At 42.1% G+C, this 15979-nt stretch overlaps 1 protein-coding gene across 1 annotated transcript in view; it reads left to right on the top strand.

Moving 5' to 3' along the window:
• Nucleotides 1-15979, top strand: part of LOC126291467 (uncharacterized) — a 2161958-nt gene that overhangs the window by 2107259 nt on the left and 38720 nt on the right. Inside the window, exons 32-33 of the mRNA XM_049984978.1 lie at nucleotides 14423-14562; nucleotides 14650-14787. Coding sequence (XP_049840935.1) covers nucleotides 14423-14562; nucleotides 14650-14787 — 278 coding nt within the window. The remainder of the gene's footprint in view (nucleotides 1-14422; nucleotides 14563-14649; nucleotides 14788-15979) is intronic.

Here is a 15979-nt window from a genome sequence, read left to right as displayed (position 1 = left end):
TTTTGCTCCCCAAATAGCAAAACTCCTTTACTACTTTAAGTGTCTCATTTCCTAATTAATTCCTTCAGCATCACCCGACTTAATTATCCTCGTTTTGCTTTTGTTGATGTTCATTTTATATCCTCCTTTCATGACACTATCCATTCCATTCAACTGCTCTTCCAAGTCCTTTGCTGTCTCTGACAGAATTACGATGTCATCGGCGAACCTCAAAGCTTTTATTTCTTTTCCATGGATTTTAATACCTACTCTGAATTTTTCTTTTGTTTCCTTTACCGCTTGCTCAATATACAGATTGAATAACATAGAGGAGAGACTACAACCCTGTCTCACTCCCTTCCCAACCACTGCTTCCCTTTCATGTCCCTCGACTCTTATAACTGCCATCTGGTTTCTGTACAAATTGTAAACAGCCTTTCGCTCCCTGTATTTTACCCCTGCCACCTTCACAATTTGAAAGAGAGTATTCCAGTCGACATTGTCAAAAGCTTTCTCTAAGTCTACAAATGCTAGAAACATAGGTTTGCCCTTCCTTAATCTAGCTTCTAATATAAGTCGTAGGGTCAGTATTGCCTCACATGTTCCAACATTACTACGGAATCCAAACTGATCTTCCCCAAGGTCGGCTTCTACTAGTTTTTCCATTCGTCTGTAAAGAATTCGCATTAGTATTTTGCAGCTGTGACTTATTAAACTGATTGTTCGTTAATTTTGACATCTGTCAACACCTGCTTTCTTTGGGATTGGAATTATTATATTCTTCTTGAAGTCTGAGGGTATTTCGCCTGTCTCATACATCTTACTCACCAGATGGTAGAGTTTTGTCAGGACTGGCTCTCCCAAGGCCGTCAGTAGTTCCAGTGGAATGTTGTCTACTCCGGGGCCTTGTTTCGACCCAGGTCTTTCAGTGCTCTGTCAAACTCTACACGCAGTATCGTATCTCCCATTTCATCTTCATCTACATCCTCTTCCAATTCCATAATATTGTCCTCAAGTACATCGCCCTTGGATAGACCCTCTATATACTCCTTCCACCTTTCTGCTTTCTCTTCTTTGCTTAGAACTGTGTTTCCATCTGAGCTCTTGATGTTCATACAAGTGGTTCTCTTTTCTCCAAAGGTCTCTTTAAGTTTCCTGTAGGCAGTATCTATCTTACCCCTAGTGAGATAAGCCTCTACATCCTTACATTTGTCCTCTAGCCATCCCTGCTTAGCCATTTTGCACTTCCTGTCGATCTCATTTTTGAGACGTCTGTATTCCTTTTTGCCTGCTTCATTTACTGCATTTTTATATTTTCTCCTTTCATCAATTAAATTCAATATTTCTTCTGTTACCCAAGGATTTCTACTAGCCCTTGTCCTTTTACCTACTTGATCCTCTGCTGCCTTCACTACTTCATCCCTCAAAGCTACCCATTCTTCTTCTACTGTATTTCTTTCCCCCATTCCTGTGAATTGTTCCTTTATGGTCTCTGTGAAACTCTGTACAACCTCTGGTTCTTTTAGTTTATCCATGTCCCATCTCCTTAAATTTCCACCTTTTTGCAATTTCTTCAGTTTTAATCTACAGGTCGTAACCAATAGATTGTGGTCAGAGTCCACATCTGCCCCTGGAAATGTCTTACAATTTAGTACCTGGTTCCTAAATCTCTGTCTTACCATTATATAATCTATCTGATACCTTTTAGTATCTCCAGCCTTCTTCCATGTATACAGCCTTCTTTTATGATTCTTGAACCAAGTGTTACCTGTGATTAAGTTGTGCTTTGTGCAAAATTCTACCAGGCAGCTTCCTATTCATTTCTTTGCCCCAGTCCATATTCACCTACTATGTTTCCTTCTCTCCCTTTTCCTCCTACCGAATTTCAGTTACCCATGACTATTAAATTTTCATCTCCCTTCAGTATCTGAATAATTTCTTTTATTTGAGCATACATTTCTTCAATTTCTTCGTCATCTGCAGAGCTAGTTGGCATATAAATTTGTACTACTGTAGTAGCTTTGTGCTTCCTATCTATCTTGGCCACAATGATGTGTTCACTATGCTGTTTGTAGGAGCTTACCCCCTTTCCTATTTTCCTATTCATTATTAAACCTACTCCTGCATTACCCCTATTTGATTTTGTGTTTCTAACCCTGTAGTCACCTGACCAGAAGTCTTGTTCCTCCTGCCACCGAACTTCACCATTTCCCTTTTTAAATTTTCTAACCTACCTGCCGGATTAAGGGATCTGACATTTTCTTTCTCCTGATAACGACATCCTCTTGAGTAGTCCCCGCCCGGAGATCCGAACGGGGGACTATTTTACCTCCGGAATATTTTACCCAAGAGGACGCCATCATCATTTAATCATACAGTAAAGCTGCATGCCCTCGGGAAAAATTACGGCTGTAGTTTCCCCTTGCTTTCAGCTGTTCGCAGTACCAGCACAGCAAGGCCGTTTTGGTTATTATTACAAGGCCAGATCAGTCAATCATCCAGACTGTTGCCCCTGCAACTACTGAAAAGGCTGCTGCCCCTCTTCGGTAACCACACATTTGTCTGGCCTCTCAACAGATACCCCTCCGTTGTGGTTGCACCTACGGTATGGCTATCTGTAGCGCTGAGGCACGCAAGCCTCCCCACCAACGGCAAGGTCCATGGTTCATGGGGGGAGGGTTTTACAGCTATTGTGCAGTAATCTCTGTTTCTTTAGAAGTGTCTTTACAGTGACTGTTTACCATGGAGGGTCCCTCCCATTATGAACCGTTTTACTGGGTCAATAACTCTTTTGATTTTGAGCAATAGTTCCTCCACATGTTCCTGCCCTGTGCTGTAAGTTTCAATTTCCTGATTGAGATATGATACTACTGCTTTTTTTAATGTAGTTTACTGAACATATCTGTCTTCTTGCTTGTTTTGGTTGCCTTTGGTACTTTGGTAATAATTGTTACCACAACCATGTCATAAACACTGATAACCAGTTTCAATGTGGATGTCCTCCAGGAGGTTAGGTCTATTTCTTGCTATTAGATTCAATGTATTTCCATCATGCGTTTTGTTCCAAACTATCTAAACTAGGTAGTTTTTAGAGAAGGTATTTAATAATGTTTCACAATATGCCTTATCATGCCCATCACTGACATAACTGTAATTTTCACAATTGATTGTTGGATGATTAAAGTATACGCCAATGATTACAGTATGAGTAAGGAACTTACATGTGAGCAAACTGAGGTTTTCTCCAAAGTTTTTGGTTGCGTCAGGTTTGGTGTCTCACACAAACAAAAATAGGAGTCTCACACAAACAGTTCACATGCAGCTTCAATTTCTGTTTGGGTGGATTTGAGTTTGTTGTCTACTATGACAGATACACCACCTCCATTTCTCATTGGCCTATTCTTTTGGTATATACTTCAATTTTCCCCAAATATCTCACTGCTGTCAGTTTCAGGTGTCAGCCAGCTTTCTGTACCTAGTATTGTGTGAGCTTCACTGCTTTCCAGGAGTGCTTCAAACTCTGGCACTTTGTTGGGAATGGTTCGGCAATTCACCAATAAGACTTTGATACACCTGTGGGAGGCATTTCTTTTGATCTTAGAACAGGTGCTTCTGGTTTTCCTATAGCTTTCATTACCTGGTTTGGATGGAGAGTTGCCTAATCTAAAAAAAAAAAAAAAAAAAAAAAAACCCTTGTGTGTGCCCTGCACACAGTCAGCTACCTGAGTAGCAGCCTCTGGTGTGTAGTGCACACATGACTTGTTTAGGGGAACCCTACAGTTCTCAATCCTGTGTCGCCAAGTCCAGGAAGTCACAGCCTAGCTTGTCACAGAAACTTCGAAGTCTCTGGTTCAGTCATTCCACTCGACTCAGAACCAAAGGACTGTGCTCAGTTCCGGGGACATTGCTGCAAATTCTTTGAAACTCTGTGTCCAAGGCTGGTCTTTTCAACCTTTTTTGCCAGTCGCTGGAATGATCCGAGTATGACCTACGAGTCCCTACGTCAGGTGTCATTTGTTCCAGCATGCACCACAATCTGTTCCTTCAGTGACTGGCGGAATAGCCTCTTCACCATTTTGAATGAGGCCTCCAGGCATACACAGTGAGTGGATCTGGTGTCCTTTCCTGTGCATTGATGCCATTTCCCTAAGTGGTACCGTCATTCACCATGCTTTAGAAGTGCCGACATTTGATAGACTCCTACCCTTCTGTGTTTGCCTCCTCTTGACACTGAACAAAACAAGTTTCCCTAAAAATAGATGATGTGAATCCCACTGGCTCAGTTTCAGTGAAAAACAGCACCTAGAACTTGTCGGTTAGGGGCATCAATATAAGACACTGAGCTCTCCCTGGTCCTGTCCACACTTCACAGGACGCCTAGATTTACCATTGAAATGTCACTTGCAGTCAAGTGGAAGAGTAATGATAGGTCCCATACTTTCTACAGAGGAGACAGGATCTACAGGAGAGGATAGTACTTTGAATTATCTCTACTGTCAGTATCACAGTATACGACTCTCGGGAGCTTTTCAGCACTTGATTCACAGCACTGCTAATTGTTTAGTATTAGTCAGGGCAATTTCCAGTTGCTTATGAATGTGAACCAACTTATCCCTTATTTGAGCACAGCATTCACAGTGGGGGTGCGTTGTAGTACAATACAGTGAATAAATAACTTTAATCTCTTGAGCTACGAAGTTGCTAATTCCATATAAGAGTTGAAGCAAACACATAAAATGAGATTTCTCCTAAGGCAACAGAAAAATCTGTATTAAATGCAGCAGTCCAAATCTTAATAGTGGAGAAGAAAGGGCAGTTACCACACGATGTGCCATACATATCATCATTAATTTGTTTGGCCATGTTTACTTTTGAAAAAGGGATGCTTAATCACAACACGATTCCCTTTGACTGTTAATTCTCTATTTTCTTGTGCCAAATTCCATTCAAACCTGCACAGAAGAATAAAAATCAATGTGACTACTGTGCATTTAGTGTCACACATAATGTAAAGAACAAGGTTTAAGGCCAAACAATGAGAATTAGCTTCATCTGTTTCAACTAGGAAAATCCAAGGACTTATCAGCACCCCCTTGCACACATTACAATCAAATCATTTGAAACTGTTGCCCTTGTCACGCTGCCAGTTACTGCTTAACTCTCTGAAAACTCTAAAATTCCCTACCATCAGTTAAGGTGGCTGCTATTATAATGGTGTTGCTTGGTATCATTAGTATGGCATCAGTCGAGCCATACGTCAGAATTATGAAGTGCAATAAGAATCAAGTGATCATTTCAGTACTTGCCAATGACGCTAAAGGCTAATTTTTCAGTATGTTTCTGTGAATTAGAATAACAGAAGACCCTCATAGATTGTCAGTTTTGTTGCAAATCATATTTACAATGTGTTGATTGAATCGGCTTGACACGGGATAGAAGGGCTAGAGACATACAAAAATTAAAATCACTGCCAAACTGTCAAAATCAAACTGAACACAGATAGGTGCATGTGCACCTGCGAGGGGAGGACAGTGGCAGTGGCGTAAAGTTCCCTATCACCAGTCTTTGTGCCAACGTACTGTACGAAATTCCAAACCTCTCTGCAGATTCTTACGAAGTGAGATCGTGTTACACTGTCTTTCAGATGTTGACGTTAAGCTCAGTGTCACCCCCCCCCCCCCCCCCCATCCCACACCCCCCCACCCCGCAGTGCTGTTTGAAAGGAATAGGCTCTACGCCGGCACTGGGTTTCTTCTTGTCACAAGATCTGACGGTCACGATTTCTCAACAGTCAACCCTTTCATCATTTCTCAACAGTCAACCCTATCGTCATTCAGAAAGGTGTAGGTGCGATTGCAAGACCAGTGAAATCTTGTACTCGGTTGGGCAACGGTGCCTAGCTGTTGGAGACAGAGAGCGCCTTCCAGGTCCACTCTCTTACACACATTCCCTGTACGGGTGGAGGCCTACCGCACCGTGGCGTGGTGTATATCAGGTCCCTCGGCGGACTAACTGATGAGGAGATTCTGTCTTTTCTCTCTGATCAGGGAGTGATGGCCATCCATCAGGTCGAGAAAAGGGTCGACAAGGACCTCATATTGACCCCAATCGTATTCCTGACATTCGACAATGTGCAATTGCCTTCACGAATTTAAGGGGGTTATGAGATCATTTCTGTTTGGCCGTATATACCCAGCCCTACAAGGTGTTACCAATGTCAGCGGTTTAACGATACACGGCAGTCTTGTTTAAGGGCGGCTAAATGTGTTACCTGTGGCAGGGATGCCCATGAGGGTGACTGTCCACCTTGACTGTCCACCTCCATCCCTTCGTTTTGTCAACTGTAAGGGCGACCATGCTGCCTCCTATTGCGGCTGCCCCGTCTTCAAAGATGACCATCCGTCATATTTCTCCTTCTTTGACAACTCTCTTGACCGCCAATAAGGGCTATATGTCTCTGCCCTGTTACCTCCTGGAGTTCACTTTCGTCGCCTGCTTCAGTCACTTGATTTTACCCTCACTACGATTTTTGAGTGGGTGAGAGCGCGACGCCACCTTGGCTCCAGGCTCAGGTTTGCGTTCACCTTAAACTCAGCTCGCTCCCAAAGCAGAGGACCGCGGATTTGATATACCACTCAGGGTTTGTCGAACTTCGTACGAGGCTCGCTATTAACGTCTTTATTTACACAGATGGCTCTAAGACTGCTGCTGGCGTCAGGTGTGCCTTTGTCATTGGAGATGATACTTTTCAATACCGGCTCCTTGGCCAGTGTTCAAGCTTTACAGCTGAGCTTTTTGCTCTCTATCAGGCTGTTCGGTATATCCACCGCCATCGTCATTCTCCCTATGTGATCTGCTCTGATTCTTTCAGTGCCATTCAGAGTCTCCGTGACCCGTATTCGGACCACCGTCTCATGCAAAGAATTCAACGGTCCCTTCAGTCACTAGCTGATACCGGTGCTCGTGTCCCCCCCCCCCCCCCCCTTTTTTGAATTCCTGGCCACGTTGGTGTGCCTGGGAATGAAGCTGCTGATGCTGCGGCCAAGGCTGCTGTCCTCCTGCCTCGGACAGCTTCCTTTTGCGTCCCATCAACTGATGTTAGTGGGATTCTTTGTTGGCGCATTTCATCATTGTGGCACGAGGCTTGGTCATCTCTCTCCATGAAAATAACCTTAGGGCCTTCAAACCGATCCCGATGGCTCGGACGACCACCTCACGCCCTTCCCAGTGAGAGGATGTCATTTTGGCCAGGTTGCGGATTGGGCATTGCCGATTTAGCCACCTCTATCTGTTGTCCCGGTGGAACCACCCCACAATGCCCCTGTGGTCATCCATTGACCGTGCACCATGTTTTATTGTCCTATCCCCGTTTTATTCACTCTCGCGTTGTCCTGTGTCTGCCGTCTACCTTACAGGAACTTTTAGGTGATGACACTCGAGCAGCTGCTCGTGTCCTTCGTTTTTTACACTGACGGACTTGTCCAAAAAGATCTAACTCTTTTAGTTTGTTTCTCTGCGTCTTTGTAAGTACTTTATGATGTTGCCCCCCTTGCTTTTTTCTACACTATTAGTGTACTAACATTTGTGACTGGGTGCTAACGACCTTAGTAGTTGAGGGGGGGAAAAAAAATGCGAGAGCCATGTTATTTCAAGCAATTTCAGGTAGTGATCATAAGTGTCATTAATGTTATTGGGTTGATGCATAAGTTCCTAGCATTTTACTGTAAGCTGAATAAACACAACATAGACTTTAGTCATCAATAGTATATTCTCTTCGCTATTTACAACAGTTTGCCAATGCTCGAATAACTGTTTCATTTCGTGGCTGTAGAAATCATATGATTTTGGGGTGAAGAATTCATTAGGCCATGTTTGGAGTGCATTTTCATCCGAAAAGGAAGTTGATAAAGTGAAAATCTGAGGTCGCAAGGTCAGGTGAATAAGGTTGGTGTGGAATGACTTCCCAACCCAGCTCCTGCACCGTGGTTTTTTGTCAGTCTAGTTGAATGCGTGTGGGCACTATCGTGGAGTATCATCACGTCATGCAGTCTTCATGGTCATTGTCCTTGGATTGCATCTGCAAGACATCTCAGTTGTCAACAATAAATGTCAGCAGTTATGGTTACACCTCGGGGAAGCAATTCATAGTACACCATACCATCACTGTTCCACTAGGTACGTAACATCATGCTTGGTGAAAGAGCACAGATGTTTGTATGGGGAGTTATTGCTTTGTTAGGGCTCAATCCTGTCTTTTCTACTTGTGTTAGCATAAACACACCATTTCTTGTCACCAGTAACAATACAAGACAGGAATAGTCAGTGTTGTTCACAAGCCAATTGATAACGTACAAGCAGAGATGCATGTATAGCCACCAGCTGATTTTTGTGCTTTTCACTTAGAGCTTGTGGTACCGATACACCCAATTTTTGAACCTTCTCTGTCAGATGCAAATGGCCCACAATGGTGGAATGATCATAGTTCATCACATTTGCCATTTCTCAAGTACACTGGCAGAGATAGTTGAGGATTAATGTGTTTAAATGATTCTCATCAAACTCCAAAGGTCTTCCTCAGTGTGAAGAGTCACGAATGTCAAAATAATCCTCCATAAAAAGATAAACCCAGTTTATTGCTACACCCCATGTGATGGCATTATCGCTGCACACAGCAAAATGTTTCAGACTGCCTCTGCCGCTGTCACTCCTCTATGGAACTCAAATGGAAGAATATGTTGGAAATGTTCCAATTTATCTACTTGGCAGTCCATTTTCTAGTCTCTCTAGCTCCACTCCCTATCTCTATGTGACAGAATGACAATATGTAAACTCAAATGGCAGCCGTGAACTACAAATAAAAAATGACAGTCTTAGAAAATAGATTAAGGAAAGGCAAACCTACATTTGTAGCATTTGTAGACTTAGAGAAAGCTTTTGACAATGTTGACTGGAATACTCTCTTTCAAATTCTAAAGGTGGCAGGGTTACAATACCGGGAGAAAAAGGCTATTTACAATTTGTACAGAAACCAGATGGCAGTTATAAGAGTCGAGGGGCATGGAAGGTGAGCAGCGGTTGGGAAGCAAGTGAGGCAGGGTTGTAGCCTGTCCCCGATGTTATTCAATCTGTATATTGAGCAAGCAGTAAAGGAAACAAAAGAAAAATCCGGAGTATGTATTAAAATCCTTGGAGAAGAAATAAAACCTTTAAGGTTCGCCAATGACATTGTAATTCTGTTAGAGACAGCAAAGGACTTGGAAGATCAGTTGAACGGAATGGACAGTGTCTTGAAAGGAGGATATAAGATGAACATCAACAAAAGCAAAATAAGGATAATGGAATTTAGTCGAATTAAATCGGGTGATGCTGAGGGAATCAGATTAGGAAATGGGACACTTCAAGTAGTAAAGGAGTTTTGCTATTTGGGGAGCAAAATAACTGATGATGGTTGAAGTAGAGAGGATATAAAAGGTAGACTGGCAATGGTAAGGAAAGCATTTCTGAAGAAGAGAAATTTGTTAACATTGAGTATAGATATAAGCGTCAGGAAGTCGTTTCTGAAAGTATTTGTATGGAGTGTAGCCATGTATGGAAGTGAAACATGGACGATAAATAGTTTGGACAAGAAGAGAATAGAAGCTTTCGAAATGTGGTGCTACAGACGAATGCTGAAGATTAGATGGGTAGATCACATAACTAATGAGGAGGTATTGAATAGAATTGGGGAGAAGAGGAGTTTGTGGCACAACTTGACAAGAAGAAGGGACCAGTTGGTAGGACATGTTCTGAGGCATCAAGGGATCACAAATTTAGCACCAGAGGGCAGCGTGGAGGGTAAAAATCGTAGAGGGAGACCAAGAGATGACTACACTAAGCAGATTCAGAAGGATGTAGGTTGCAGTAAGTACTGGGAGATGAAGAAGCTTGCACAGGGTAGAGTAGCATGGAGAGCTGCACCAGACCAGTCTCAGAACTGAAGACAACAGCAACACAACATAAATTAACCCATAGTAACCAGAATATCAACATGCAAAGCAAAAATGCTTCAAACTTATGCACCGACCTAATACATCAGGGCAAACTTTTATTACATTTTGCAAAAATCTGGGTAATGATAAAAAAAGGGAGTACCTTCAAAAGCAATCAGTTAAGTATTAGGACACTGCAAGCACATGCCTGATCTGCATGCTGTTCACATGAGAGTAGTGTGCAGGAGGGAGGATAAATAATCTTTGCACAGCTCGGCAGAAATTGCCAAATATTTGTACTTTACCTCGCCTAATACCACCACTGCTTGCGTGGCTCACACAACTACCTGCAGATCACATGGATACGCAAAGGCCGTGAAGTTTCAGCATGCGCAGGCTCGATGTCCTTCTGTAGGTGTGTCACTGCATCATGGAATAGCTAATGGTCAAGTTTCGTTAGGCATGCGGAATGGGCCACGCGCTCATTAGGTCGCATTCTCCAAGTGCTCACCCACTTGGAAGAGAGTGATACTGAACTGCATGAACAGCAAGAGATGGGAATTGAGGGCACTCTTTTGGCTCCCCACACAGATGCAGCGCTCTATTAGATATAGGTGGAGTGCTCGCAACAGATCTTCAATTTACAGAAAAAGCAAAGAATTGATAGAATTATATCTATGAGGGGACAGGAGAGAATGGAGGATGAGAGCAAGGGAGTGAGTAGCAGAGATCCTCACAATGCCGGAGCACTGCATCTGCGGCATTGGCAGCACCCTGTGCAATGTGCGTGTACCATTGCTTAGTCACTTCACAGTTGTGATATCTGCACCTGCACACAGTCTCTGCAAACAGTTGTGAAGTATGTAGTAGAGGATGCCTGGCACAACAGCACACAGCAGTATTTCTGCTTAAATGCTTCTAGGTGTGCCACAATTTCTCAAAGCTTTACTTTGTGGTCCATCTGGGAGTGATACATAAATAATAGAAGAATACTTCTAGACTCTTTACTTAATTCTGATCCTTGAAACTTTGTAAGCAGGCTTTCATGGAGTAATTGACATCTGTTGTCAATAATTTGTCAATTCAGGCTTTCCACCATTACTGTGACACTCTCCATCAAGTCAGACAAACCAGTGACCAATTGTGTTGCCCTTCTTTGTATATATTAGGTATCCACTTTTATTGCCATTTCATATGGGTTCCACACACTTGAGCAGTACTGCAAGATGGGATGCAGAAGTAAGTTGTAAGCAGTTTCCTTTGAAGAAAGAATTTTCATAATACATTGGAATGTGTACTGATATGAAATTTTCTGACAGATGTAAACTGTGTACCTAACCGGAATTCGAAACTGGGACATTTACCTTTCACAAGAAAGTACTCTACTGACTGAAAATCTGACTACAACACGTGACCTGCTTTCATACTTTTGTTTCTTACACATCTTTTCAATATCCTTTCTTCCATGAATGCTAGCCACGCAAGATATGCAGGAGCACTGTGAAATTGAGGTAGTGGCAGAAGTAAAGCTGTGAGGACAGGTCGTGAGTTGTGCTCGTATAGCTTCGTCGGTTGAAAATTTGCCAACAAAAGGCGAAGGTTCCAGGTTCGAGTCCCAGTCCAGCACACAGTATTACTCTGCCAGTAAATTTCAGTCTCCTTTGTAGACTAACTGCGTTTTCCCAGTATCCTCCTCATAGACTGAAGTCTGCTGCAGAAGCCACCAGTTTCTCGTCCACTCTGTTGTTCTCATCCGGCCATCCTGATTTAGGTTTTCCGCGATTTTCCTAAATTAAATTGCTTCCGGTAAATGCCGAGGTGGTTCCTGTGCAAGGGCACAGCTGACTTACTTCCACATCCTTCCCTTCTTTCACAGAACCAATGACCTCGCTGTTTGATCCCCCCCACCCCAAATTAACTGACTGACAACTCTGTTGGTAATTAGATGTGTGTAAGTTTGCATGACAATAGGTTTTCTGTTGTCTTTATCCTAAGTGACATTCTATTTTTATCATGTAGCACAAGTGTGTCACAAACAGTCTCCTTTGTAGACTGATTGCAAATTGTTACACTCAGGTAATTTTTATGACTTGAGTGATTCAAGTTTTGGCTCACTGATGATGTAGTCATAGGATGTAATGTTTTTTGTATTTTGTGAAGTCCACAACTTCACATTTTTGAACATTTAAAGCAAGCTACCAATCTGTGCATCGCTTTGAATCACTTTGAAATCTGTTCAAGATCTGACTGGACATTTGTTCAGATTTTTTTGCACAGCATCGGGATGTCTGTGGTCCCTTACTTCCTTGTAAAGGGCCCCTATACCTGCCGCCAACACGCCACACACAGTTGAGTGGATGAGCGGTGGTATACTGTGCATTTCCTGCAGAGCAGACAGTGTCCATTGGAGAGGATAGTACATGAGCCACCTTTCATAGCTGTGGTACACAACAGTTGATGTTTCTTCCAACAGTACCTGTTCACCAATCGGAAGCAGCTTCCAATCTCACTCAATTTTAAGTCAGAGCAATTTCAAGATGCGTACAAACAGCAAATAAACAACACGTGTGCAAGAACAGCATTGACTGCCGGGTGGCAGTTGATCTGTAATTCGTGATGCCATGTTCATCTAAACACTAAACTTTAAATTAGCCTCTTGAAGTTTGTTTTAACCTTTTATGCATCAATTCAGCAAATTTCCTTTAAGATCTGAAGCTACAACCAATAAAGAATAGATTTGTGTAAATAATGAAAGAAATGATGTGTACATGCAGTTTGAAGTGATGAAAACATTTGTACTGTGGCTGGGATTCAGACCTAGTCTCCTGATCACTAAGTAGATGCGCTAACCACTATGCCACCCTGACACATTGAGTTTGCACAACTGTACGGACCATCCTAGTATGTCTCTTCCTCAATCCAATTTCCCATTCGCACATCAGCCCACTTGGTAAGCACCCTAAACTCCCTAAACTCAAACAACATTGCAGAGGCTCTCCAATGCAGCATTGAAAAAAACAGGTAACCTTGCATGAAACCGAAGCATAGGTATAGTAATCAAATTACACTCTATGGTTCCAGAGAACCTCCCATTTCGATGCCGAGATGGTATTTCAGTAGAGTTGGAGAGGCTCTGCAGTTCCATTCGAGTTTAGGGAGAATACCAAGTAGGCTGAGACATGAATGGGAACTGGGATTGATGAGGGAGGAATATTAGGGTAGAATGAGATCTCATTCTGGAAACATCCCCCAGGCTCTGGCTAAGCCATGTCTCCGCAGTATCCTTTCAGGAGTGCTAGTTCTGCAAGGTTCGCTGGAGAGCTTCTGTAAAGTTTGGAAGGTAGGAGACGAGATACTGGCAGAAGTAAGGCTGTGAGGACCAGGCATGAATCGTGCTTTGGTAGCTCAGTGGTAGAGCACTGCAAAAGGCAAAGGTCCTGAGTTCGAGTCTCGGTCGGGCACAGAGTTTTAATCTGCCAGGAAGTTTCATATCAGTGCACACTCCGCTGCAGAGTGAAAATCTCATTCTGGAAACATTAACCAGGCTGTGGCTAAGCCATGCCTCCACAGTATCCTTTCTTTCAGGAGTGCTAGGTCTGCAAGGTTTGCAGTTTGGAAGGTAGCAGACGAGATACTGGCAGAAGTAAGGCTGTGAGGACTGGGCATGAGCCTTGCTTTGGTAGCTCAGTTGGTAGAGCACTTGCCCGCGAAAGGCAAAGGTCCTGAGTTTGAGTCTCGGTTGGGCATACAGTTTTAATCTGCCAGGAAGTTTAATATTAGGGTAGTCCGTGCAATTCTGCAAAGCCACTGTGCCATGATGGCGTAGTGGTTAGCACATGTGGCTAGTGAGTCGGAGACCTGGGTTCGAATGCCAGGCTAAGTACAAATTTTCATTCATTGCTTCAGTCTGCATATGTGTATCTTAGACTTGAAAAGATCTGTGAAACCATTTAGTTTCATTTGATAGTGAGAGAAAAACTTGATAGAAAATTTAGATTCCTTGAGGATAACTTTGTTTTACACTGTTGTCAAGGTTGTCCTCACTAACAGGCGGGTGTAACAGAGTTGAAAACTGTTGACAGTATATACTACTATTGTTGAAGCAGGAAACTAAAGAGAACTTAATATCACAGTCACAATATGTGTAAAACACAGTATTACAACACAGCAACTGAATCCGCAACAAATAAGACTACATCTTACAGTAAAATTTCAAACGCCGACTTCAAAGAAACCGACAATTGAGTGGGGAAAAAATGGAGTTATTACACTAACCGTATAAGTACCTACACTAGTAAGGGGGAAACGATTTTCTTAAAATATATTTTCTGCCAAAGTTAACAGAATATACAACTTACAGCACACCATTTTATTGCAAATTTTTTTACACACACTATTTCTTGAGTGTCCATATCTTGGCACTTATTTGTACTCCTCGTATTTGCCACTTAGTTACGTTACTCATTTTATTGCAGAGGTGGTCGAACAGGCAATGTCATACAGTTCTCCAGCAAAGTCACTGACTGTGTTGTGTTTCACAGCAGCAGAAAATGTGCCTCAGTACCTGTTCATGGGCAATGGTGTCCTGTACTTCACTCTCCAAAATGGCAGAACAGTAAGTCCGAGGCTTCTCTATCACTAGATCCTCACATATGTGCATGTTTTTTCAACTTGTTTTCAATGTTGTATCCCCCATCCTTAGGAGGCAGGCTCTGCATTCTCTGCTGTTATCCAAGCCATGCAGAATTTATATATGGTAGCTGTTGTTGGAAGAGTTTATCAGAGTAACTATGACCCCTGTGTGGGTGTGCTTTTCCCAAAGATTGAAGACGGATTCGAGGTAAGCTGAAAGGTAAAATATTTTGTAAAATTAATTTTTAAATTTTTTCCGCATTGGCTTGTAGGTTTTTCTTCTTTGCATAATTTTCGTGTGTGCTGGTTAACATTTCTTGATATCTTATACTTAATCTACATAATCTACATATATTTCACAACTAATTTTACTAATTGTTAGTCAGACACACACACACACACACACACACACACGAGTCATGTAGACATTTTCTTTAAAAGACGTCATAGTTGCCATTGATTATAGAAATTATCTATTTTTACTATTGCAATTCAGACCTTAAGTTAATTATCAATAGGTATAGTACGAAAGACTGTCAGCAAGTGTCAGATTTTAAAAATCATCTGACATGTACACGTCATCACTGTGTCTGAGCCTGTTAACAATGTTATAGCCTTTAACATAAATCCCAAAAAGTTACTGTTCTCATGTAAACAGTGTACAAGAATAGTAGTTTGTTGGGATTTATGTTAAAAATGGTGACATTGTTAATGGGCTCAGGCACGATGATGGCATTTTTGAAGTTTGACGTGTGATGAAGCACAGTCCTATGCAGTGTACCACTTGATAATGGCTGAAATGCCTAAATTGGAATAATGAAAATACCTGTAAATAATTTGTACAGTCAGTGTCAACTACATTGTCTTTGGAAAACAAACTTTTTTTTTTTTTATAGCAAATACATTTGGCATTCAACATAACTGTGGCAGGAAGAGAACCTCGTACCACCAAAAGTACTTGCTAGTGCACAGCAGCTAAACACTCATCACAGGATGAACTATGTTTGGACAGAAATTTTTGATACACATTAATAACACTCAACAATAATTTATTAAATGATACATTGCACTGTTGAACTTTAGCATGAAGGTGAGGCATGGCAGTGTTGTTAAAAGTTCATTCGCACTTCTAAGCGTGACCACTGATCTGTTTCTGAATTCAGTGAACAATGGCTAACTTAACTAGTGGTTTTTTCAGTTGGGCTGTGCTGGTTATGGCAGTAAGTCAGTCCTGATGTTGCATTGGGACACTGTTCATAAACCTAATGTGACCTGCAGCAGGTATTGATCAGATGCTGTATCAATCCCTGAGTTGGTCTCTAGTCCATTTATAACCACTGTTGACAGATGAATGTTCACTTGAGGACTATTTTTGTATCATCAGGCAATGGTGCCCTTTC

Source organism: Schistocerca gregaria, chromosome 9 (genome assembly GCF_023897955.1).
Source record: "Schistocerca gregaria isolate iqSchGreg1 chromosome 9, iqSchGreg1.2, whole genome shotgun sequence".
In the NCBI taxonomy this organism is placed as follows: Eukaryota; Metazoa; Arthropoda; class Insecta; order Orthoptera; family Acrididae; genus Schistocerca; species Schistocerca gregaria.
The sequence above is the reverse complement of the archived record's forward strand: the minus strand, read 5'-3'. Positions and strand labels throughout refer to the sequence as shown.